The 27,500-nt window shown below is 41.0% G+C and overlaps 1 protein-coding gene and 1 long non-coding RNA gene across 2 annotated transcripts in view; one reads left to right on the top strand and one right to left on the bottom strand.

Annotated features, from left to right (window-relative positions):
• The window catches only part of LOC143019738 (uncharacterized), a 503,483-nt gene that overhangs the window by 442,971 nt on the left and 33,012 nt on the right, over positions 1–27,500 (bottom strand). The gene's annotated exons all lie outside the window — the stretch shown is intronic.
• The window catches only part of LOC143019929 (uncharacterized), a 79,973-nt gene that overhangs the window by 46,766 nt on the left and 5,707 nt on the right, over positions 1–27,500 (top strand). Inside the window, exons 7-14 of the mRNA XM_076175914.1 lie at positions 7,478–7,598; positions 10,034–10,042; positions 14,171–14,500; positions 16,672–16,734; positions 19,799–19,975; positions 20,905–21,035; positions 22,952–23,088; positions 24,108–24,226. Of these exons, the coding sequence (XP_076032029.1) occupies positions 7,478–7,598; positions 10,034–10,042; positions 14,171–14,500; positions 16,672–16,734; positions 19,799–19,975; positions 20,905–21,035; positions 22,952–23,088; positions 24,108–24,226 (1,087 nt within the window). The remainder of the gene's footprint in view (positions 1–7,477; positions 7,599–10,033; positions 10,043–14,170; positions 14,501–16,671; positions 16,735–19,798; positions 19,976–20,904; positions 21,036–22,951; positions 23,089–24,107; positions 24,227–27,500) is intronic.

Below are 27,500 nucleotides of genomic sequence, written 5' to 3'. Positions count from 1 at the left end.
GTGTGGATCATCATATTTAGTTTCCTATATTAGCGCTAAGTGTCTATTGAGTAGGAATTGTAATTGTAACACCTTCATGCCTTTATTGCAAAACCATTAATGTTTACTTGTAGTATGTTTAGTGTGTGTTTTTATGCTAGCATGTTTTGGATTGTAGTACCCAATGCAAAAACATGCCAGCATAAAACTTGAAGAAAAAAAAAAACCCTGGGGGGGAGGTCCCTGTGTAAGTAAAGCGGCTCTGCTGTGGATGTGCTGTGTCTTACTGCATTGCCTCAGACCCGGGCAGTGGGCGGGAGACAGGGATGACCTTTCATCCACGAGGAGCTAAGATGAGAGGGTAACAAGGGTGGTGGATGGGAGTGGAATGGGTGGGGGTAGGTACGTGCATTTGATTTGGCTACCCCCGTTACAAGAAGGAAGAATCCCTTAGTATATAGATGGATAGTGCAACATAAATCACTAAAACGCGTTAATGTAAGATTTTGCAGAAAACCAATCGGGAAATAAGACACTATGATCCGAACGTTTTCGTCTATTCAGACATTTTCAAGGAAAATGTCTAAATAGACGAAAACGTTCGGATCATAGTATCTTATTTCCCGAGTGGTTTTCTGCGAAATAGATAGATAGAAAGATAGATAGAAAGATAGATAGATAGATCATGTTTTTATGAGAATATTCATGTATGATTGCTGCAGCTCCAACGCTTTGTTTACTGGTTTGTGTTGTGAAGTGTAGTGCATTTGAAGTGGATCGCATAATATGTTACACTTGGTGAACGAGATGGACGAGTGTGAATGATGTAGAGGATTTGTGAAAGTGGGACAAATGAACGGCCCTGAATTGGTTTCTATGTGTACAGCTAGAACAAGGCGTGGCGAGGCAGGCGCTGGAATATTAACCTCATTAGAAAATGGTTAGATAAACAAAGTATATAAACAAGTAAACAAATATATATAGATACAATAAAACAAAATAAAATAAAATGAGAAATAAGAGGGGGAGATAGGTTGATGGGAAGTAATGAATAGGAACGAGTTTCTAGGCACAATCCGGAGACTAGGTACCGGCCCGTCGGGAACGCTCTTGTTCAGGCAGGGGTGATTTGATGTATTTGTGACCAGGAGCCGTCATGATCTCCACCAGAGTCTCCTCCTCTTCCTCCTCCTCCTCCTCTTCCTCCTCTCGGTGTTGCCACTTGTCAGCAATCCGAGCAGCACATCATGATCAACATGAGGAACATCATCATTCATCATCATTTATCAATATTCTTGGATTTCCACTTCTTAAGATCTACCGAGATGTCGATCGAACTTCAAAGATAGATTGCGTCACCGATCATTCTCCAGTGCTGTATCTCCAATTTTTCCTCCTCCTTTTATTTCTTCACCTCCTCTTTCTTCTCCTCTTCTTCCTCCTCCTCCTTTTATTTCTTCACCTCCTATTTCTTCTCCTCTTCTTCCTCCTCCTTTTTCTACTCTTTCTCCTCCTCTTCCTTTTCATTCTTTTTATTCTTCTTTAACTACTTCTTCATTCTTTTCTTTTTCCTATTCCTTCATTCTACCATTTATTCTCCTTTTCTTATTTTCTTTCTTTGTGTTTACCTTCATTTTTGTTCATCACCCCTTCCTTCTTTTTATCTTAATTTCTTTCTCCTACATTACACACTCCTCGTTCTCTCCCCCCTCCTCTTCCAAATAATATTCGTATTCCTTTTTCTCCCCCCTTCCTCCTCCTCCTCCTCCTCTTTCTCCCCTTCCTCCTTACCCCTTCCTCTTCCTTCCCTTCCTTTTCCTCCAATTCTTCTTCCTCCTCTTCCTCCTCCCCTTCCTCTTCCTCCAATTCTTCTTCCTCCTCCTTTCCCTTCTCCTCTCCTACATCCTCTTCCTCATCTTCCTTCTCCTCCCCTTCCTCCTCCTCCCCTTTCTCTTCCTCCCCTTCCTCTTCCTCTTCCTTCCCCTTCTCCTCTCCTACATCCTCTTCCTCCCCTTCCTCTCCCTCCAATTCTTCTCCCCCCTCTTCCTCCTCCTTCCCCTTCTCCTCTCCTACACCCTCTCCCTCATCTTGCTCCTCCTCCTTATTCCTCCTCCCCTCCTGGTGCTCCTCATCCTAATCATCATCCTTTGATCAAAATCCTACACCTCCTACACTCCTAAATCATCAGCGGCGAAACCCAAACTGGTTTTGTAGCAAATCTATTTATAGGTATGACGAAATTAACAAGAGCAGCTATAATAGCAGCGGTTGTCGTTTCTCTTCTTCGTCCTCTTCTTCTTCTTCTTCCTCTTCTTCTTCCTCTTCTTCTTCCTCTTCTTCTTCCTCTTCTTCTTCCTCTTCTTCCTCTTCTTCGTCCTCTTCTTCTTCCTCTTCTTCTTCCTCTTCTTCCTCTTCTTCGTCCTCTTCTTCGTCCTCTTCTTCGTCCTCTTCTTCCTCTTCTTCCTCTTCTTCTTCGTCCTCTTCTTCGTCCTCTTCTTCGTCCTCTTCTTCTTCTTCTTCTTCTTCCTCTTCTTCGTCCTCTTCTTCTTCGTCCTCTTCTTCTTAGTCCTCTTCTTCTTAGTCCTCTTCTTCTTAGTCCTCTTCTTCTTCGTCCTCTTCTTCTTCGTCCTCTTCTTCTTCTTCTTCTTCTTCTTCGTCCTCTTCGTCCTCTTCTTCCTCTTCTTCTTTCTCTTCTTCCTCTTCTTCGTCCTCTTCTTTCTCTTCCTATTTTCATTCTATATTTGTCATCTACTATTGACTCATTTTTCATCGTTATACCAATTATTCCAGTTAAGGCACATGCCGAATCCTTCTTGACACCATACTAGAAAACATACATATCTCGATTTTGCTTAATTGTAGGTTCGAATCCCGCACCTCTCCGATTCCCAACAGTGACTTACCAGCTCCAACAGTCTCCAAAGCGTATAGAGCAGAGCTGACGGCTTCGGCCGCAACTACTCAGTGCCTCCTGGTCCCCTTTGGACAGGGGACCGATATAATTAGCAGGAAGGGAGGGGAGGCTATTCCTAGGAAGAATTCCTAGAAATCAAGGGAAAAAACAGATAATTCGCTCGGCGTAGCTGGTAATCCTAGTCTCAACTAAATCAAAAGTCTCCTGACGCGAGTTCCTTATTGAGCAGAGTGGCAGGTTGGTTTTGACCTTGATACGTACGACGCGGATGTAAAAAAAGAAAAAAAAAAGAAAAAAAAAAAATCTTCAGAAGTCACAAAAACTACAAGTCACCATAAACCTGACATCATGGGAATAATTATGCAAATATTTTGTGAGATGTTATTAAGCATTAACAAGAAGGCAAGTACCTAATAAAAAGAAACATTACTTCGCCCACAAGTACAGTCTGTGCGTTCAAAGAAGTTTGTTCGTGATTTATCTATTGGACATTCTGCCAAATCACCCTTAGTACATTCCTCTCTCTCTCTCTCTCTCTCTCTCTCTCTCTCTCTCTCTCTCTTTCTCTATCATTTCCCATATATGTGCTACGTGAATTTTATTATCATTTATATAGCAAAGGAAGATGTAAAATGATTATCACATTTTTAGGATTATAACAATGATTATAATAAATTCCATGACACGTGGCAACAGCGCTTTTTCCCCAATGTTGCCACGTCCAGGTGTCACAGATGAGACTAGTGGGAGAGGCTATAATATGTCAATATATATGACTAGTTGTTGACTGTAAAAAGTCGGGGACAAGTATAATGAATATATGTGCAAGAAAAGTAATGTTAGGCTATAAAAGACAGTGCTCTACTGAATTCATCCCATTTTGAAAAAAGAAAAAAAAAAAGAAAAAAAAAAAGTATACAAGATGTCTTGTCGACCCCAGGAAAAACGCTTGGCGACCCAACTTGGGGTGGCGTCCCCAGGGTTGGGGGACAGTGATCTAGAAAGATGTTGCATGTGAAATACCTCTGGAGTTACTTCCATTAACAGACAATACAAACCAGTGACACAAGTCAAGGACTGAAAGCGAATTTAATCAAATTTATATCAGATACTAAGCTTTGCAGAATGATAAATAACCACACGGATTAGAGCGTCGCTACTTGCGGCGGAGGTCAAGGTGACGGCAATTCGAACCCTGCCGCCAGCGAGTTGGACCAAGGGCATGGTTCGTTTGATTCCTGGCTACAAAGTCCTCTGTAAGGGGTACCGTTCTAGCCTCATAATAGGAGGCGTTCATAACGTTAAATTGAATAATAAGCAAGTATAATAGTCTAAAAATGACTAATAAGGTTTGGTTCAAGTCATATACATAGGAAGTACGAGTTTTCTCAACCGAAGCTGAGAGCAAACTTGGTCTTATTATCAATTACAACCTTAAATTATCTAAGAATTTTACTTCTGCTTTAAATGAAGAAATAAAAAATATTGGACTCGTCGCGGGATCTTTTGATTTCACAAGTCCAATTCCCATCAACCAACATAAGAACATAAGACTAAAGAAGACTGCTAGAGACCATAAGGCTTACACTTTGGAGTTCAATGTTCCTTACCAGTCATACCTGCCCATAATGTTATTTAATCTTCTCTTTAAACAACCAATTATTTCAGCGCTCACAACATAGTTACTAAGTTTATTCCATACGTTAAACACTCTGTTGGTAAACCAGTCCCTGCCCATTTCCTCCTCAAACCTACATTTGTCCAATTCAAATCAATTAGTACGAGTTTTATATAGTTCATTAGTCCCTCCACGTTTGGAATACTGAATATCAAAAACAAACCATACGAAAATCATAAAAATTATTCTAACCTATTTTCCCGATATATTATATATATATACACACATATATATATACATATATATATATATATATATATATATATATATATATATATATATATATATATCTTTGTGTGTGTGTGTGTGTGTGTGTGTGTGTGTGTGTGTGTGTGTGTGTGTGTGTGTGTGTGTGTGTGTGTGTGTGTGTGTGTGTGTGTGTCTGTGTGTGTGTGTGTGTCTGTGTGTGTGTGTGTCTGTGTGTGTGTGTGTGTCTGTGTGTGTGTGTGTGTGTGTGTGTGTGTGTGTTCAGGTTATACTTTATAATTTCGTTTTTAGATTTTTAAAAGACGAGTTGAGAATATTATCACACTAAAGACAGCAATTTCACCAATCTGCACTGAATGAAATAAAAACTCCCTCAGTGGCATATCTCTTAATTTCGAATCGTGAATCAAATTTTCAACAATATTCTGTAATATCCTTCTATTGCTTTGATTATTATATACCTTTTTTATTATTTTGTTTTACTACATTCGACCTTGTAATGAATCTAAAGGTTTCCTGCTTTGTCAATGTAATCTACTGCTATGATGCCTTCACCATACTCAATAGGGCTATTGTTGCTGGTCATATTACAAAGCTTACCACTATAATCAGCCAATGACCCCCAACCACTAACTATACCCCCCGTCATTATAGTTGTGGTTACCTCCACCATTATTCGCCGCTCGGTCACAACAGCCTCCTCCTCCTCCTCCTCCTCCTCCTCCTCCTCTTCCTCCTCCACCACCTCCAACTTATAACTCCACAATTTACTGACTGGAACACGTCAAATGTGTGTGAAGGTCAAAGAAAGTCTACATAGAGGAACAAATGTCAAAATGTCTGAATCCCTTCTCTATCAACTCCAACTCCTCCTCCTCCTCCTCCTCCTCCTCCTACTCCTCTTCCCCTTCTTTCTTCACTTCCTCCTCTTATTTCTTCTTTTCCTCCTCTTCTTTCTCCTCAATTTCCTAAAAAAAATTCTCCATCTTAATCTATCTTCTTCCCGTCCATACGCTAATCTCCCAATTCCTTATACTTTTATTTAATTCCTTTGCCAACTTATTCAACTTTTCTACATTCTGGGCGAATGGGTTAGAGCGTCGCTACTTGCGGCGGAGGTCGAGGTGACGTCAGTTCAAATCTTACCACCAGCGAGTTGGACCAAGGGTAGTGTTAATTAAATTCAACGCTACAAAGTACTCTGTAAGGGGCACTGTATCCCTTTTATCCTTGTCTCTTCGTGTTATCTTTCTCTTTACCTTTCCTCCATTTTCCTTTCTCTTCCCTCTTTCTGCATCTTCTTTCTCACTTTCCTTCCTCCTATTTCTCCTCCCCATATTTCCTCTTCATATTAATTAACTTTACCTTTCTTTTGTTCATCTGTCGTCCTCACTCCTGTCTTTCTCGCCCCTTCCTCCTCCTTCTCCTCTTCCTCCTCCTCTTCCTCCTCCTCCTCTCCTTTTCCTCCTCCTCTTATTCCTTTTGTTCCTCCTTTCTCCTCTCTCCATATCCTTTTCCTCTTTTTTTTTCTTACCTTTCGCCTCTGTCATCCCTTTCCTTCATCCCCTTTACTCCCATATTCTATCTCGGATCCTGTCTCCCCACATAGTCGATTCTTACTTACCTTCATACATTTCCTCATTCCCTTTTCCTCCCTTAATATTCTTACGTAATTTTTCCTTACCTTTAAAGAAAATATTCTCTCCCCCTCCTATTCCTACGTAATTCCTCCTTACCTTTATAGAAAATATTCTCTTCCCTTCATCTCTGTTCTTCCCTTCCTATTCCTACGTAATTCCTCCTTACCTTTATAGAAAATATTCTCCTCCCTTCACCTCCATTCTTCCCTTCCTATTCCTACGTAATTCCTCCTTACCTTTATAGAAAATATTCTCCCTTCACCTCTTTTCTTCCCTTCCTATTCCTACGTAATTCCTCCTTACCTTTAGAGAAAATATTCTCTTCCCTTGACTTCTGTTCCCTCAACACCTCGTTTCGTTTCTCCCTTGACCTTTTCCTACTTTCTTGATTCTTGTTTTAATCTATTTTTTCCCTTCTAGTTGACATTACCTCAACTGATCGGACCGAACCGGGCTCAGGGCTCGAGCTACTTTGGGGTTTTTGTGATCTCGCTCGGGTATATAATAATCAGTCTTGATCTCCATTCCTCCTCCTCCTCCTCCTCCTCCTCCTCCTCCTACTCCTCCCTCCTTCTCTTCCTCCTCCTCCTTCGTATTCTCTTCATTTACCTCTGCATCTTTCCCTCTCTTCCTCCTCTCCTTCCTCCTTTTCTTCATCTACCTCTGAATCATTCCCTTCCTCCTCTACCTCCTTCTCTTCTTATTATTCCTCCTCTTACCCCCTTCTCCCTTTCGTCTTATTCTTCTTTCCTCTCCCTCTGTTCTTCCTTTCCTTCTTTTCCTCTTCCATTTTCTCTCTCATCTTCCTGACCATCCTCTTCTCTTCCTCCTCCTCCTCCTCTTCTTACCCTTCCTTCTCGTCCCTGCAAAAGTGTTTCCCTCAAAACACCTGCACCCCATCACATCCCAATGAGGCTTCCTGATTGGTCCCTCCCGGTGTGACGTCATGTACCCAGCCTTCTGCTCACCACGGATGGTACAAGTCAGCCGAAGCCGCGTCAACACGAATTTTCGAACGAATATTTCTGTGACAAACTAATTTGTTCAACGTTGTTCCAGATGAGGGGGCTGAGGGTGGCTGGTCTGCTGGCCCTCCTGGCGGCTGCTGTGACTGTCATGGCGGCGGAAGCATCAGAAGACGCATTTGCAGACCATGAAGAGTTGCGCAGTAAGAGAGAAGGTAAGGAAGCTGAAACTCCTTATGCGAACAGAAAAATAATTGTGTGTATACATGTTAGTATGTAGTTGTTTATGTACATATATTTGAATATATGTTTGTTTGTATGTATGTGTGTATGTATGTTTAGATATATGTTTGTACTCGTATGTATGCATATATATTTGTATGTATATGTGCATGCATACATGTTTGTATGTATATGTATACATGTTTTATGTATGTATGTATGTATGTATGCATATATATCTGTATGCATATGTGCATGTTTGTATGTGTATGTATACATGTTTTATGTATGTATGTATGTATGTATGTATGTATGTATGTATGTGTGTATCAATAAACCAACTACGGCCAGGAAACTGGTTACAGCCTTCATTCTCCTCAGGATCTACGAGATAATGTCCTCAACCACGAAGATGACAAAGTGCATCTTGCACACGCAGTTAAAGACTTCTTCATTTATTTGCACCTTTCTGATTTTGAAATTTCTGAAAGGAAATATATTATATCGAAATTATGTGAAAAATTACAAAAGTGGAACATTACACACACACACACACACACACACACACACACACACACACACATACATACATACACACATGTACATACACCACACACACACACACACACACACACACACACGAATCGACGGCGCAGTGGTAGCGTTCGCGGCCGCCATTACGGCGACCCGAGTTCGAATCCCACCCTGGGCTGAAATACCTTCAGTATCGCTACGCTGCGAGTCGTTACTCCAACTCACATGGGCGGGTGTGTGTGTGTGTGTGTGTGTGTGTGTGTGTGTGTGTGTGTGTGTGTGTGTGTGTGTGTGTGTGTGTGTGTGTGTGTGTGTGTGCGTGTGGGGGGGGGGCAGGCCACAGCATTACCCATATATTGGTCATATATGAGCTCTGAGCTCTCTTTCGGGAGGGAAATAGTTGTCGATCACGAGTCCAACACGTGATCCAAGACTATGGTGAATCACCATGGTGAATCACATACACACATGCACATACACGCAATACACATACACAAAACATATAATTTGTTCAAGGATACAGGATGACTCATTGTTCTACAAACCGTATCGGCCCTGGAGAACTAGGGGGAAAATCACGACTTCCGTATTCTGAGGTTTCTAAATTCTAGATATTCTAAATTCTAGGAACTCTGACTTTTATATATTTCGATTTTTTCAACTTCCCGATTTTAGACATTTCAGAAATTTCGAGTTTCATCATTTCCAGGAAAGAAAAAAAAAACTCCCAAATTACAAACTCTAAATCAGATAAATTGCGAATCTTAGAAATCTAAAACGTATTAAGGCTCATGTAGACTACAAACAGACTACAGTTACCATCACAGACGATGAATTGTGGATTTATACTCAAGATTCTGAAACAAAGGAAGCTTACATCCTCACCAAAACCCAAAGGTTTTCGTCAAGTTGAGAAAAAAAAAATATGGCCAAAGTGATGGCGTTATCCAGTACGACTCCAAGTCTGACTGTCAGGCAATGAACAAGGAATATTACTTGAAAATTCAACATCGCTTTCCCTGAAGCGACGTGGTACAGATGGATAGCATTGTAGGAGAGAGGACAAACGCAAAGTATGAGATCCAGTGTATCTGCGTTTATATCCCTCATTGATAATATAAATCAGAACAGTGGCTTTTTTGCAATAAATAAACCACTGGCAATTTTAATAACCAAGTAACAAGTAATTTGCACAAATTGTGTGTACACCATTTTTATGTTTGTTTCCCCCTCCAAGCTCGGGCTATATAAGAAGTAAAATGTTTCTCAAATGTGTTATTTCTGAAGCCCTGCTAGGCGAAACGTCAAATATATTGGATCCCATACCCTGCGTTTGGCCTCTCGGCTACAGTGCTGTTGCAGTCGTTGCTGCTTTTACTCATGGATAGCATTGCTGTCTTCGAGTCTGTGGAATTTCCAAGGCGCACCTGAAGACTTCTGAGATTGTCCAGACTTTTTTTTTAAGATGATGGGTCACACTCCGTACCTTTCGAAGGCTGAAGTCTCATTTGGACCAAAAGAAACCGAAGATGTGGAAGAGATGCAAAGAAACACGACGGAGTATCTCTACTCGTTAACAAAGAAGGGATTCAAGAGATCCTTTCAAAAGTGAAAAGTTCGAATGCACAAAAGAGAAAAAAAAATCAAGGAGATTATTCTGAGGGACTGGACAGGTAGTAAGGTTTGTTAAGTAGTAAAGACATCAATCATCTCGAAAAACCCTTCCTGCATACATGTACGTACAGGTAGTATACAGGTAAACGCATGTAAACGTTTCTCCTCGTGCATGCAGTTCCATTCCAGCAAATACGAATGATAATAGTTTATTCAGAGCTTGTTCCCAAAAGATCTTCGGATTTTCATCTCTCATACTTTCCCTATTCTTCTTCCACAGCACAGTTCGGTGAGTCTGAAGGAAAACGCACGAAGCCACTGGCTACCCTTGCACCTTGGTCTTTGAGTGTTTCTCCCTGACGGACGGGAGCATTGAAGTCACCCACCAGATTCCCTTTCTTCTTTAAGAAATTTCCTCGAGACTTCTTCTTAAGTGCTCTCGGGTTTCTTGCACCAATGATGTGTCCTTTACAGAAAATAAGGAACACCTTGGTCTTTGAGTGTTTCTCTCTGACAGACGGGGGCATTGAAATCACCCACCAGATTCCCTTTCTTCTTTAAGAAATTTCCTCGAGACTTCTTCTGAAGTGCTCTCAGGTTTCTTGCACCAATCGTGTGTCCTTTGCAGAAAATAAGGAACACCAAAATTTTCTATGAAACTTTTTTTTTTTTTGTACCCCTTCTCCTCAGTGGCTAACCTTACATATGCTGTTCTGGCTAGTGCCAAACGACTTTATCTATTTGGAGGAGCTGACATGAGGTATTTCTTTGCCTCGAGTACGCTCCTCGTTTAAACGATACTGTCAACCAGAACATACTCTATTAAAGATGTCCTTAAGTTGACTGGCGTAATGGACACGAGTAGTGATGTCCTGTTGAATAAAGATCATTTCTTTGAAGATATTGCGGCGTAATAAGTCTTTATGAGAAGCTTTTGAGTCTCCAGACAGTTATCTACTTTCAGAGTTGACAAAGTTAACTGAAGTCTATCTTTGAATTAATACAAATCAGAGGATTTTTTAATTCATAATTTCTCACAAATCACTACAATGTCAAGTGATTCTTTTTAACAAATATGGTTAGGAGCTCATACCAAGTAAGTCTTACCTACGACCGAAGCCATCGGCTTTGCTCTGAATACTGTGACAGCCCAAGCAAGTGGAAATCGCCGTTAGATGACGGGGAAGAAATCGGTGCTAACGTAACTTCTTCACCATCCCACTATCATGACAGTGGTGAACTAGAAACCGTTGGTAGGGTAAAACCTTTCAATCGTGGTGAGCCGCCGCCCCCCCCCCCTTTTTTTTCTGAGTCACCTATCTACCTGGCCAGGGTAGTCGGAACCCAATGCAGCAGGCCCGTAGCGGATCTAGGGACTCAAACTCGTGACCACCTGCTCACGAATTCAAGACGGTATCCACTGGGTTATCGTGCAGCCCCCTTTATAACTAAAAGCCGAGACGAGTTATGCGTAGGGTCCACTTTGATTCTTAACGGTAAGAGTAAAGGTGACGGCACACTAGGCTACCATGCTACTTGCTTTTGCTATTTGCTTTTGCTACTTGCTTTTGAGTAGAAACGACTTCGGTTACAGTATTCTAGACTTCCGTGAGAACATCTCAACTAAGTGTCTAACATTCGTATTCTAGGTCTAACTTCTCTTAGTTCGTCTTTCAGCTTCTCACTCTATGACGTCATCAAGAGTAATTTGACTTTAGGAAATTCGAAAGACCAGAGATCGTAACCCAAGTAGTTTCTGCTCAAACGAAGTAGCAAAAGCGAGTAGCAAAAGCGAGTAGCATGCTAGTAAGAAATGCCTAGTGTGCCGCCACTGTAACTGCCGCTTGATTTGGCTGTCAAAAGTACACAGGGCAATGGTGACCGCGAGTTTTTCCTAATACAAGTTCTCATTAACCAACATTACTTAGAAATTCTATTGTTATTACTAGAATTGCTATAACCTATATTACTGTTATCATATGATTCATATTTCCATATTCTACAGGCATTCTTGTGCAAATGATAAAGTAATTTAGATTCATCCTAATTTTCTTGTTTTTTACTTTGTACTTATCATTGCCCATAGCTTAGATATATAATATTAATATTTGTGATGATGTGTTCATATCATCTCTATTGTATTAGAACATGACAAAAACGGATTAGATTATCACGATGGAAAATATTTCCTCTTTGCAGTTAATCAGTTAGTTTTACTTGCAAATAATTGTGTCTTTATCTAATGTAATATAAGCAACCTTATTCTTTTATGCTGAGACATTGTGACAAGTTAAGGAAGGTGGAAAAGGAAAACACGGGTTTAGGCCCGAGTTTATTCCCTGGCCGATTTTGCTTTGAGCTTCTTCATTCCACTGAAGAAGCTCAAAGCGAAACCGGTCAGGAAATAAACTCGGAACTAGACCCCGTGTCTTCTTTTCCTACCATCCTTTATTCCTTTACTTTGCTATGGAACGCTCTGGATGCAGATCGAATTCCCCTGGAATCTGACTGATCTGCGGAACATTTGTGCGTCACTATAGCAAAGGAAGCTCTTCATCTTATTACATAAACCTTACCGACTTGTGTCTTATTAAGCGTAAGACACTGGATCTTGCCTTGGTACACGTATGCACAGTCAGTGAGTGTGACATCATCTCTGCCACATTAACAGATTCCCATTGGCCACTGCATGAGTGTTATACACTGCTGTAGGACACCATGCTTTCCCGAACCACAGAGGCTCTTAGAATCCCTCGATGTCTTCAGCAGGCTGTCTCTTAGGTTGCATGGTTTCTCCTTGAAGGTTCAAGGTCGAGGTTCAAGGTTCGTTATTGAGACTTGGAGTTGGTAACATGGCTCAATGTGTACGTACGACTCCTTTGGTGAATAGACGTCTTTCATTTTCCCCCTCTCGCTCTTCTTCTTCCTCCTCTTTCTCTTCCCCATTCTCGTTCTCCCCATCCTCATCTTCTTCATCCTTATTATCTTCCTTTTCTTCATTTTCCATCTTTTCTTTTTATGTTTATTTTCTTCTTTTTTCTTCTATTTTTCTTATAATTCTATTTTCTTATTACCATTCTTTTTTCATACCTATCATTCATAATTCATTTCCTTCTTTTTATTCTTAATTACTTCTTCCTCAACATCTTGATACCTTCAGTTTTCTCTCTCTTTTCTTTCGACTTCAAAATTGGTTATGAGAACCACCCATGACCCTGATCTGAGTTACGACAAAAGTTTTTGGTCCATTTTTTGTTTATTCGTCGTGATTCTGTCAAAGCGACTGTCCAATCTCGCAGTGTCCCCGTCAATTTGGCCCGTGGTTTGCCTCACTGTGTTACAAAAAACTGACCGCGGTTGATGCACTGAATTAGGTTTCAGTCGTGATCTTTAATTACTGCCCTCTCATAAAGGATGTAAGTATCCTTCCCTGCGTCTGCACGGGACGAAATCGTGGTACCCAATCAGGGAGTGATGTGAGGGATTGCTGAATGCAACCGCTTTGACAGCGACATATTGAATAAACTAGTTTCCATAGTTATGTCGGCAACCAGCACCCCATTTCCAGTCGCTCGTGTTATTTTAGGCCTCCGTTTTTCACCCAAAATCCTCCACAAGAGTGAGTTACCGTTGTCTATGCCTTTGGGTAAACTGTCCAATGCCCAAACGTCTCAAAGGTTTAATGCCCAAATGGTGTTTTTGTGCACCTCGCTGAATTTCTGATGATGCTATAAAGATGTGGAATCCATCATTATCTTCTATGAAATGTATAGCTTCAGACTGCCTCCTCTGGTTTCACAACCACAATTCAAGGTTTCTGAAGCTCTTGCCTTAAACTGAAAGTGGCTACATAGACTTAAACGAGTCGCCGGGCCATAGTAAAAAAAAATATACATTTCTGAGCGGTCACAGTCATCTACGGGGAGAGAATTTTTTAAAATCAAAGCAACGAGGATTTTCTTCGACATTTTTTTCCTGGTGTCAGACAACAAAAGGTAAAAGAGCGATCGTCTTTGTGCTTATGGAAATGGGTAGTGCAGGTTCTTAAGCTTTGGTTGGCTTTAACAGACTAACATTCCAAACTGGATGTTTTTTTGTGGACACCTTACCCCTGTGTCTCGGATCACACCGAGAGAGTCCGCAAAATCACCATCTTGTGCTACTGGCTTTCAGTGGTTCAATAAGTACACATGCTTCTTAATCAAATGGCTTTACAGCAGTGTACATTTTACACCCGTGTTCTCAGTTCCCATACATCACCAAGTGGACACTTCTGCATTTGTTCGAAATACAGAATCCGGTCTCACTCCTTACTTGTAAGAGATCTGGTCGTTGGCTGCATTACCTCTCCGGGTAGGCTAAACATGGTTGATCTTCCCTCAGAGTCTTCCTTAGTCGCATCTGGTTCCATTATCAGGTCAGGCAGGAGTTCCTCAACGTGGGTTCAGGCAACAATTCCGTCAACAAAATCTTAGAACACAACAGCAGATTAGTCCACAACGTGCTGTGAGCCCAAGGCAACAACTTGGTCAACGAGCACTCAGCCAACAATTCGTTCGATCAGGATTTGGACAAGGATTTAGACAACCCGGACGAGGCTTTGGACGACCAGGATTTAATCAAGGCTTCCAGCAACCAGGACTCAACCAAGGATTCAACCAAGGATTCAACCAGGGATTCAACCAGCCAAGTCTCGGCCAACAAAATTTTGCCCAACAGCAAGGAAGGCCGCAGACGTTTCAGAGAGGTTGATATAAATGTTTTTCATTACATGTCTTAACATTAACCATTTAAGACATTTTAGGGATAGCCTTGCTTAAGCCTTTGCAGCATAGACTATGTTTATTCTCTTTTAATACCCCTCTTTCTCTTTTACTCTGTCTGTCTGTCTGTCTGTCTATGTCTGCCTCTCTCTCTCTCTCTCTCTATATATATATATATATATATATATATATATATATATATATATATATATATATATATATACATATATATATATATATATATATATATATATATATATATATATATATATATATATATATATATATATATTCTCTCTCTCACCAGTGTCTGTTAAGCTTTTATGCTTTTCGGTTATTACGCTTCAATTTTGCCTACTGGCTTATTAGGCTTGCCATGGACTCTCCCATTTCTTCGAATTTGGGCGCTTGGAACCGGTATCCAGTTGTAAACTATTCGCATGGGAGAGCTTCCACTCTCCCTCTCTCCCTCCCTCTCTCCTTCCACACACAATTCACTTTAATTCTAAGCCATCAACGTCGAGGAACTCGGAGGCACACATGCAGAAATTGATACGTGGTCAAGCTAAGGACTCGAACCTTCGCTAGCACGTAACAATTGACAGTGACTTAGCCCAATGCGCTATCAAGAGGGATATAAGTTGAGCGCAACTTTCTTATATTTGTATGTTCGAGTTACACATACACGAAGTTTTACGTTCAACCCACCTTCGCCATGATAGTACATTTGCTAGTATGCAACGCGGGATGGTTTAGAATTAAAGTGAATTGTGGTTGATAAATGTAAATCTGTTCACTGGGACCCATTCAGTGTTGAACAAATACTTTCCCGCGTTACGTACTAGCTAATGTACTATCATAGCGGAGGTGGGTTGAGAGCAAAATTTCGTGTATGTGTAACTCGAGCATACAAATACAAGAAAGTTGCGTTCAACTTATATCTCTCTTGATAGCGCATTGGGCTGAGTCACTCACTTGTTACGTGCTAGCGAAGGTTTGAGTTCTTATTTTGACCACGTATTAATTTCTGCATGTATGCCTCCCCGAGTTTCTCGACGTTGGTTTAGAATTAGTGAGTTGTGGTTGATAAATGTGTGTGTGTATATATATATATATATACATACATATATATATATATATATATATATATATATCTGAATATATACATATATACCTATCTGTATGTCTTTCTCCATTTTTTCTTGCCAAACTGCTTGAAATAACCATTAACAGTGAGAGCATATAAAGCTCTTTCTAGAATAATTCTAACATGTTGGAATTTCCATTTGGTCCCATACCTAATTTTGCCCAAAACTTTGTTCGTTCTCATTAACTGCTTTGGTTGGATGTTTATAAGAACAAAATCTCCAAAAGACGTTCTCATGACAAATATATTAAAATGTAATTTTATACTTTTATAGCTATATGGAGATGCTTTTTATCGTTAGACCTATTTGTGGTCTAACTTTGTCATAATCACACAGAAGTCAAACTGTCCTCAGTTTCTCTTATCTTTGGGGAGACTTTCTTCATTGATGTTGCTGAACAGTCGTTTTGTAATTTCCATATCTCATTGCACTCGCTCATTTTTTCCTGCATTTTTCTTTTCTATATAAATACGTGTATTTCAAATAGACTGTCATTCCGTCTGCTAATACATTTTTACTCTGATAAATATAGAGTTAATATATGCAGACTACAGGGACCATTGGGATAACCTCGTTCTAACAAACCTTGATTGTCATGCCTTATGGATCTCTATTGTGGTAATTGTGACTCTTGTCTTTCAGTAGTTCTCTGTTGAGGTTCCAACAAGGTTTGTTTGTATTTAGGCTGTTTAACAAACGTCTTACGACCGTTTCATCTTCTAACCATAACATTCTAACCTCTCTTCTCTCTTTCATTTTGCTAATATAAAACTTGTTTTCTGTTGTATTTTAACACGATAATGCAACAGAAAATAAAGAGTTGCCTCTGAAATCAGTATTATTATAATGGACCTACTTTATCTATTCCGGTCCCCAAGTAAAACCAAAATTGTTCATATTCCAAATTTCTTCCTTCTTTTGTAATATCTATCAGAGCTTATTGGTCGTGTCTAAAGACAGGCTGATTTCCAGATATTTTCGATGCTATCAGCCAATGGCTTTTTCAGATCGTTTCGGTAATTTCGTTCCCGCTGCTGCCGGAGGCTTTGGCTTTGGAGGACAAGGTGGAGGTGAGTCACAAAATATCGCTCTGTTTTGCCATGGGAAGGCCATCTGTGTCGTTGTTTTTCGTCCACTCGTCCTTGTTTTAATATGCAAATGAACCAAACTTTTTGTGTTCTCAGTTCTTCACCTGACGAGTTTCTCCGTGCACTTGTCTGTTTTCGTATTACGTCCCTGCATTGTTTCCTTCCTCACCACCAAAATGTTTGGTCACTATTATTTCACGACCATGCAATATATTTACTCTTATGTTTTTAATGACTGGATTTCTTGTCCTGCGGACAAATAAAGTGTTTGACCGCATCTTGGAGCCACTTGGCATAAGGCTCTTTACTTTTAATCCTTTATTCTTGTAACCAGCAGATTATTTTACTCATCTCCATAATATTCCATTGGTAGGCTAATTTTGTGGAGAGGTCTCTTACGTTTGTATAAGGACTTGTTGGCTATTGCACCTCATTGTAGAATTTCGTACGCTATAAGAAAATAGCAGTACTTACAATGATGATAATGATTAATGATAATAGTAATAATAAAACAATTATAGTACTGATACTTGCAAGAAGAAAAATACTCAAAGACGAACGAGATGAAGATGAAGAAGCAGAAGATCAACAACAATAAAATGACAAGCAATGATTGTATTATGTTAAAAAAATAGAATTAATATTGTGCCGAAGAGCTGCCCGCCTCTTCCCCTTCCGTGTGCGTGTGTGCGTGTGTGTGTGTGTGTGTGTGTGTGTGTGTGTGTGTGTGTGTGTGTGTGTGTGTGTGTGTTTCAAATATTTCTTATAATGGGTAAATCTGAAAACTAATCAACGCACAGGAATTTAATTGGTTAAACTTTGTAACAAGTGATGCTTAATATCCAATAACAATAGTCTATCCCTCGATATCTGAGACTTAAAGTCTGCCTATTTCTTAATAACTTTACAGATGATTGTTTACTTATACAATAGACCCTCGGATAACGTAGTTAATCCGTTCCGTTACTCCGTTCCTTAACCGAGATGTTCGCTAACCGAGACGTTCGCTAACCGAGACGTTCGCTAACCGAGACGTTCGCTATCCGAGACGTTCGCTAACCGAGACGTTCGCTATCCGAGACGTTCGCTATCCGAGACGTTCGCTATCCGAGACGTTCGCTATCCGAGACGTTCGCTATCCGAGACGTTCGCTATCCGAGACGTTCGCTATCCGAGACGTTCGCTATCCGAGACGTTCGCTATCCGAGACGTTCGCTATCCGAGACGGTCGCTAACCGAGACGTTCGCTAACCGAGACGTTCTCTATCCGAGACGTTCGCTAACCGAGACGTTCGCTAACCGAAACGTTCGCTAACCGAAACGTTCGCTAACCGAAACAATTACGGCAAACGCGCCAAAGTACTACTGAGCCGGTGGGATTGCGTGTATACGTATGTCGTATCCCGAAGTATCGTTCATTAAGAGACAAAAAAAATTCACAAAACTTTTTCGTTAACAGATTTGTTCTTTCAACGGGGCGTTCGTTTTCCAAGGTTAAATTGTATTCCTGAAAGTATATATTGCAATAGTCTTCACTCGTCTATTCATAATACTTTTTTTTATTCCCGATTTACCTATCATTTGCACGTCGTGTTCCATCTTCTATACATTACCACGGTCATTCTTGCCGATGTGTGTTTTAGCCTCTGTAGATAATGCTCAGATAAAGAAAATGAATGGAATATTGGAAAAAAGGATGCATATATTTTCGTTTGAACGTCCCGGTTCATCAGAAACTGGCCGATACAATAGTAAACAAAGGGGATAGACTTCAACTCGTGTTTCCAGTGAAGAGGCGATGTTGAGTTTTTCCAGTCAAGACTGGAAACGACACGAACAGACTCTTCGCTGCGGTCGAGACCATAACCTTAACCCTCCTTGTTTGGATAGCCAGAAGTCGCCGTTTCTGGATCCCATTAGGACTCTGACAGACATGACGGAAGCCGAACGTGACATAGAAGCATAAAAAAGGTTCGTATCTTTTCTTCATTCCGGCTGCTACAGAGATTCTTCCTTCAACTGTGCAGTGTTCTTTCGGTGAGACGTTATCTTGCTAAACACCTTCCGTACCACGTCGCACTTATGATTTGTCTTCCCTTCAAACTACTTCGTCTTAACCCTTCGGCCTTCGGCAAGGAAGATGTTAGCTGGGCTCACCTTTTGGTGTTGAAAGTACAGTGAGACCTCTTATTAACGGACGTTAATTAGCTGTGTTTGCGGTGTTTTCGCTATGTTTTCGGTGCTGTTGTTTAGTGCGTGCAATCACTATGCCACCCAAAAGCCACTCCAAAACACCGAAAACATGGCAAAAACACCGCAAACGCAGCTAATCAACGTCCGTTGATGAGAGGTCTCACTGTAATGGCAAAAGAAATAAGAACATGAGAATGAAGGAGACTGCAAGAGACCGTAAGGTACACCCAAGGCAGTTCCATATTATTGTTACCACTTATCATCCCTATCCATAAAATTATCTTATCTTTTCTTAAAACGACCAGCGCTCACTACATGGTTACTGAGTCTATTCCATCCATTGGTAGCAATGCTTGGGGGGTAGAATGCACCTTTTGCGCCTATTCAGGACAAATGCACCTCATGCTTGCGATCATGCAAAGATGTACTCCGATTGCATGGACGAAGTACACTGCTTCTGTGAAGCACGTATCTCTTACAGGAAAGTACGAATTATGTATCATATTCTTTGAATCATGCATATGTCTTCTAAAATGCAAGAAACCATTCGCGCTGTGCTATACATAAGCGTAATGCAAGTTCATGAATGCGGTATCTTTTTTTTTTTTTCCAAGTTAATCGGTTTTAGAGGAATATCACCCTTTATGACAGGTTCTGGCCTCGTATGTGGCTACTGTACGCTAAATACTAATTCATCTCATCCCCATTATCGACTTTTGAACAATAGTATGTGGTAGACAGGGAAACGGTGAAATAAGGAAATGGTTAAGGAGGACGAGAAGAGAGGAAACAATGCTTACGCCAATTGTCAAGGTTCATATTGCAGTGATTCCTCTTTATTCTTCTTGTACAGCAAGGCCTCAAGTCAACTGCCGTGGCAATCGTCGTCGCCTTCCTGAGTGCAACTTCGGAGGACAAGGAGGAGGAGGAGGAGGAGGAGGAGGAGGACGACCAGGAGGGAGACCAGGAGGACGACCAGGAGGACGACCAGGTCGCCCAGGACGACCTCGTCCTCACAAGCATGACCCAGGTACAAGGACCCTCATCATATCCATTTTCTTTTTCAGTCTACTGGTAAAACGAAAAAAGTACTCTACGTCCATCGAAGGAACTAGCTTGGATGAGTTTTACTTCGTGAGTAAACAAGGTTATGACCTAGGTAACAGGGATTTTCAACGTAGTACATTGCATTTCCTTGTTCAGCCTACTGTTAAAACGAAAAAAGTACTCTACATCCATTGGAGGAACTAGCCTGGATAATGAAAGCTTTACTTCGTAAGTAAACAAGGTCATGACCTAGGTACAGGGTTTTTCAACGTAGTATATACCATTTCCTTGTTCAGCCTACTGTTAAAACGAAAAAAGTACTCTACTTCTATCGGAGGAACTAGCCTGGGTAATTAGAGTTTTACTTCAGAAGTAAACAAGGTCATGACCTAGGTACAAGGATATTCAAAATAGTACATACCATTTCCTTGTTCATTCTACTGTTAAAAGGGGGAAATGTAAGGTACTTCCATTAGACGAACTAGCCTAGATAATGACAGTAAATTAGGCTTAGCCTCCTAAACTGTTTTTATTTGTTACTGAAGTGACACAGGCAATCCCAACGAGTGTTTTCGATTCCTTTTGATTTTATCGTATCCTCTTTTATAAAGACACTAATAAACATTAATCCTCACTGCTAATTACATAATGCAGGAACAAATCATTTAACAAATTTACTGAAGACACTACAATCCTTTCAGCTAACTACATAATGTAGGAGCAAAGTATTTAACAAATTTACTGAACACACTACAAAGAGTTAAGTACTAGTTAACTACTGGATTTGTATTGCAATTAAGATTCTATTTCGGTGAGTTTGGTATTAAAAGGGGCTCCATTATTTCTGTACTTTAATCGACATCCCCTCATTCCAGACAAATACGATGTGTTAAAACTGTTTTGTATCTGCAGCCTTGGCGCAAGCCTTCAATCAGGTGAACTGGCTGTCACAGCTGACAACGGACAATCAGAGTCTTTCCATACCTGGATTGCCGGGGACGCCCGTCACCCAATCACGCTACTTCCAGTTTGGAGCGGGAGAAGTAAGTTCAGATGGAAAGTTTACAAATTTTCATTGAAATCAATGTGAGAATAAGTTACAATGAACGACCATGTTCACGTTAGCGGTCTGAACCACGGCGGTACCGCACAGTCAAGGGAAAACTGCGCGGTCGTGTGTGAACGCATCCTTTGAATTATATTGTAATTGAACCGCCGCGGTTCAAACCGCTAGAGTGAACGGGGTTTAGGCTTCTCATTCCCGAATGCAGTAGCTATGAGGGGGGTTTAAATGGTCTAACGGTTGCGGTTCGACAGACACGTATTTAAAGTGATGTGTGAACGTGTGAACGGGGTATTTGGGGTTTGACCAACGTGTTCGACAACCAAATGTCCCGTTCACACGTCACTTTAAACACGTGTCTGTCGAACCGCGTTCGACGAACCGTTTGACCGTCTAAACTCCGTCTATGATGTGTCAGAGGGTGGGACATGGCAGCTGTTACTGTCCGCCATTATGGACGGATATTTCAATAAAACTCAAGAATCACGAGGATACATATATTTAACATGAAATTTACGGTATCCAATAGCTCCGAACCTAATATAACCTAACCATTGTGGACCGATATTTCGATGAAATTCCATTATCACGGAGACACGGGTATTTAACATGAAATTGACTGTGCCCAATAGCTCCAAACCTAATATAAGCTAACCTAACCTAACCTATTGCAACAATTCCATAGAAAAAATAGATCTTTCATATGCGAAGTAGAAGAAAGAGGTGAAAAACATGTTTGCGTGATACTGGAACAGAAACGATATTTCGACTTTACTCCATACTACACGACCACCGGGTACCACTAATCCAGCAACTTCTTATGATCATTGCCCAACTTAGTAAACAATCTGAGTACAAAGGACAAAGATGACGGCTTTCGTAGCTGTAAATCACCTTATGGTGAGCTCCTCATCTAATGAGAGCTGTGATTCACCATGGTCTTGGATCACGTGTTGGACTCGTGATCGACAGATACTACCCTCGGATGAAAGCTCAGAGCTCATATATGCCCAATCTCTGAGTAATGTGACCATACACACGCACACATACAACCAACTACCCGCTCACGAGAGTTGGAGTGCCGGCTCGCAGTGCAGCTATGCTGAAACAGTTTCAGCCCTGGGCGGGAATCGAAATTGGACCGCTGAAGTAGTGGTTGCGAACGGTATCACTGCGCCGTCGAGCCATGAGGCGAGATGGGAGTAGATCCCTTTATTATCATTGTTCATATTAATTGCCTGGTCGGTAGAGATAATTTTCGGTGGGTAACAAAACGACAAAGACTGCGTGGAGTGCACCGGATAATTATTTGGATGGTAATTGGCTAAATCGATTTAGGTTAGCCAAGGCTAGTTTAGGTTAAATTAGGCTTGATCATACTAAGAAGACATTGAGAATAACAGAAAAAAAACCTTTGTTCTTTCATTTTTACCAACATGAAAGCAAAAATCCAGTTTGTTATATAGTCAAAGTTATCCTACGTAAAGTAGGTGGATTTTTTATATCTTCAATGACCAGTATATGACGATGTGGAAGAAATAGCACTTTGTAGCGAACTAAAAGTGCTTTTTTGTATAGACCCCATGTATTGCAAATACAGGGGGTCATTAGAGTAATATCGGACGTGTAAGATTTGAACAATTTTAAGATTAAAGGATGAATTAAATGACACCGTTCACATGTAGTAGCCAAATTTTCTGTGAATAATAACTGCATAACAAATCTTAAAAGCTTAATTTTTAGAATAAGAAATTTCATGACTTTACGCGTCGAGTCTATGGTAATACAGACGCAATAAATACTGTATTTTCCTTGTTCCAACTCGGGTAATTTATGGATTAGACTTCTCAGGGATTCCTCCGTTTCATGCATAACGCGACATCTTTGCCCTCACAGGCAAACGTCCCGTATCAAGACTGTGTGACTCCGAACTTCGAACAGGGAAGTTGCCGTCACTTGCAATATTGCATCCAGCCAGAGTTCGCCAATAATTTCTACGTTTTCGTCCGATACGTTTGCATCATCGACGGAAGGTTAGTAATGAGGGTCTTCCAGTTACTCACATTGTTTTTCAAACTTTGCCTTAAACTGATTAATGATGTTGGGCTTTATACCACAAAATCTATACATCTGTGTAGAAAAAATACTTCGTCACACACACACACACACACACACACACACACACACACACACACATATATATATATATATACAATAATTTTTCTAAAAAGGCCTATATTTGATTTCTAAAGACATGCCAGCACCCCTGTTCATTTATTGTTTCTTTTTCTGATCTAAATATCATCATATAAAATTTTCATCTTCACTCTTCCAATGCAACACCACCTTTTTCAGTCTCTCATGTCTTATCAGTCCTCTGTGTTTATTTATTCCATCTGCAGCTGACAACTGTTTGTGTGTGTGTGTGTGTGTGTGTGTGTGATTCACCATAGTCTTTGGATCACGTGTGGGACTCGTGATCGACAGCTATTTCCCTCCCGGATGAGATCTCAAGAGCTCATACATGACCGATCTATGGGTAATGCTGTAACTTACACACTTACACACACACACACACACACACACACACACACACACACAATTCCCCGCCCACGAGAGTTGAAGTAACGACTCGCAGCGCAGCGATACTAAAATTATTTCAGCCCTGGGCAGGATTCGAACCAGGACTTCCGTAATGGCGGCTGGGAACTCTAACCGCCGCTCCATCGAGTCGTGTGTGTGTGTGTGTGTGTGTGTGTGTGTGTGTGTGTGTGTGTGTGTGTGTGTGTGTGAGAGAGAGAGAGAGAGAGAGAGAGAGAGAGAGAGAGAGAGAGAGAGAGAGAGAGAGAGAGAGAGAGAGAGAGAGAGAGAGAGAGAGAGAGAGAGAGAGAGAGAGAGAGAGAGAGAGAGAGAGAGAGAGAGAGAGAGAGAGAGAGAGAGAGAGAGAGAGAGAGAGAGGTTTACCTGTCTGTATCTCCATGTGTATTCGTTCAAGGATGCAAGGACATCTCCGTGCATACGTGTATTGCTTATAATTACTTTGGGTTTCCAGTTTCGTTGGTGTGTGCTGCCCCTCGAGATACTATCCTGCCCAGACGACAACACCAAAGCCCATCACCACCACCACCACGACCCAACGACCCAAGCCACTTACACCTCCAACCGACAGAGGTCAGTGGAATCTTCCTCTCGTTAACCTCTTCAGGTAAAGGTCATCCACCAAAACAAAGGTTTGAAACCATTGTACCCCAGGCGCGTTCTTTGTCTGGGGTTCTCAGTACTGGGGAGCGGACTCTTGTCTGGTGTCCCTCGAGTATATAACACTTTCCTTATTACCCTAAGAATGGCGAGTTTCTTTGGAAACTATGATAACCCGTGTTGCTCTGAAGGGTCATTTAGACGGTCAAACGATTTGACAAACCCGGTTTGTCAAACAAGTGTTTGAAGTGATGTTTGACCGTGTGAATAGGGTATTTGGTTGTCAAACACGTTCGACAAACGTGTTTGACGACCAAATACCCCATTCACACGGTCAAACACCACTTCAAACACTTGCCTGACAAACCGGGTTTGTCTAACTGTTCGACCGTGTAAATGGCCCTTAACAGCCTCGCCATAAGGTTCCGTCTTCGTGGGGTACTCGATGGCCCGAAAGAATATTCTGCCACATAAGGATGGATTTCGTGTACTACTTGTAGTAGGAGCAGTTTGGGTTGTCTATGCGTGTGTAGGTGCATTGTCTCCTCTGATATGGCTGGTTACCACTTCATGGTAGAGAGAATCGTCCTTAGGTGAAGGATTAATGAAAGCTTAATTCTCTTCAGGACTATTCCCTCTACAATGACGTGCTAACCAACCACATCAATTGGTCACTCCGGGGTCACCAAATGCAGTAGGTGTGTTACTACTACATGATGTTTGAAGTCTCAAGAGAATCTGATACTCTCTGATCCATACCTCATGGAAGACTTCACACATCATATAGTAAGAACATAAGAACATAAGAATAAAGGAGACTGCAAGAGACCATAAGGCCTACACTAGGCAGCTCTGTATCCATCACCACCTATTATCCCCCTTCTACACTTTCAAGTCTCAGGCAAACTGGACAGCACGCGACTACTTAGAAATGCGTAAAGTCACACTATTAGCATATATATAAATACCCGGCTGTCGTGGGGGACCGAACCAGGGCCCAGCGTGTTGCTAAACCGTCTCTCTACCAACTGCGCTACTGAAAGACAATGTGGCATCACGCAAAGCCACGGTTCGATCCCCCTCGACAGCCGGAAAATTATTTGTAAGATTTCATTGATGACGAGTGATTTACTCCAAGATTATAATCATATATATATATATATATATATATATATATATATATATATATATATATATATATATAAAACTCCGCCTTTTAGAGGGCTAGGATGGTGCCCCTTCCAGAGGACTTTGTAGTGTGGAAATGAATTACCCATGCCCTTGGTCCAACTCGCTAGTGGCATAGCTCGAACCGCCATCACATATTCATTTATTCTATAGTATAGCATTACATTTTATTTTATTTTATTCTATTTAATTCCATTTTATCTTCATCTGCGCTGGGATTTAATCTTAGTTCCTCCACACCTGAAGCGTGCTACGGTACCTATTCATGAACCGTCCAAGGCGGTGTAAAATATTGCTCTTTGTTTCCTGAAGAGGAACGAAATTTAGTGACATCATAACGAAGAGCAAGGAATGGACCTTTCACATTATCAGGCATCTTATTGTGTAATTAAGTCTGTAATCACCTTTGTAATGAGTGTAATGTGACAAGACCTCCCTGTCCATGAACAGACTTGCACAACCCAGACCTTAACAGACTTGCACAACCCAGACCTTAACAGACTTGCACAACCCAGACCTTAACAGACTTGCACAACCCAGACCTTAACAGACTTACACAACCCAGACTTTAACAGACTTGTACAATCCAGACCTTAATAGACTTGTACAACCCAGACTTTAACAGACTTACACAACCCAGACATTAACAGACTTGTACAACCCAGACCCCAACAGACAACCCAGACCTCAACAGACACAACCCAGACCTCAACAGACTTGTACAACCTAACCTTAACAGACTTATATAACCCAGACCTCAACAGTCTTGTACAACCCAGACCTTAACAGACTTGTACAACCCAGACCCCAACAGACACAACCCAGACCTAAACAGACTTGTACAACCTAACCTTAACAGACTTGTACAACCCAGACCTTAACAGACTTGTACAACCCAGACCTTAACAGACTTGTACAACCCAGACCTTAACAGATTTGTACAACCTAGACCTTAACAGACTTACACAACCTAGACCTTAACAGACTTACACAACCCAGACCTTAACAGACTTACACAACCCAGACCTTAACAGACTTACACAACCCAGACCTTAACAGACTTACAAAACCCAGACCTTAACAGACACAAACCAGACCTAGTGACCTACCTCACCAATTGCCAACGTTGACAACTTAAGCTGTTAACATACGAAATGATAATAATAATACATATCTTATTTCTCCAATCTCGATACAGGTCATATCTTTATGGGCGGTTTTCTAGCCTCACTGCTAGTTCCCATCGACTTTATTTCATTTCAGTCGTTGGGGTAGACATATTCTACAATTTCTTCTCGACTTTTGTTACCATTACGCTCATTAGGCAAAGGACACAGATCGCGTTGTTTTATACACAATTCATTCACTCAAGACGAAGTCCATAAAACCTTCCTACTGAGTGACCTATGGTCTAAAGGCGTTATCACATTGGGCTATTTTTCCTCCGACAGTTGAAGGAAACGGATATGCTGGAGGAAACTTTTCCTCCAGCATATCAAATGACATTCTATATAAATTGTCGAGAGAACAAAATAGTTTGCCACAGTAATTTTTACGGCAGGGAAAGTACCGGAGGCGGGCAGTACCCCCGATTAGTAGGAGGTTGAAGGAAAAATAGCCCAGTGTGATGACGCTTTAACCTAGTTGTAGAGGCCTGATTCCTCGAGGTTGTTGATCTCTTGTATGGAAAATCTGTGGTAAAAGAACTATGATATAACTACTATTTCCAGTCAGACGTCTATATTAGTATTGCGAGTTATTGTGTGTATTCTATGAACTCCATATATCACAATGTACAAAGTGTTCCAAATGTCTTGTTATTCCTACCGATAGAGGTACAAGTATTACAGTAATACGAAATACATGTCCTTGATTCAGTTTATTTAATGTAAGAACAATAGAACAAAATAAGAACACTGGAACAAAATGTTGTCCCATCGCAGTATTGTCATCTTCGGAGGAACTGGTTTCCAGAATTTTCCAGTGACGTCATGTCGCACTTACAGGCAGCCTGAATCCAGGACATGTATTTTGTATTACTGTAATACTTGCACCTCTG

This window comes from Oratosquilla oratoria, chromosome 38 (assembly GCF_046742065.1).
Source record: "Oratosquilla oratoria isolate Oo_2021 chromosome 38, ASM4674206v1, whole genome shotgun sequence".
Classification (NCBI taxonomy): domain Eukaryota; kingdom Metazoa; phylum Arthropoda; class Malacostraca; order Stomatopoda; family Squillidae; genus Oratosquilla; species Oratosquilla oratoria.
Note: the sequence above shows the minus strand (reverse complement) of the source record. Positions and strands in the feature narration are given on the sequence as shown.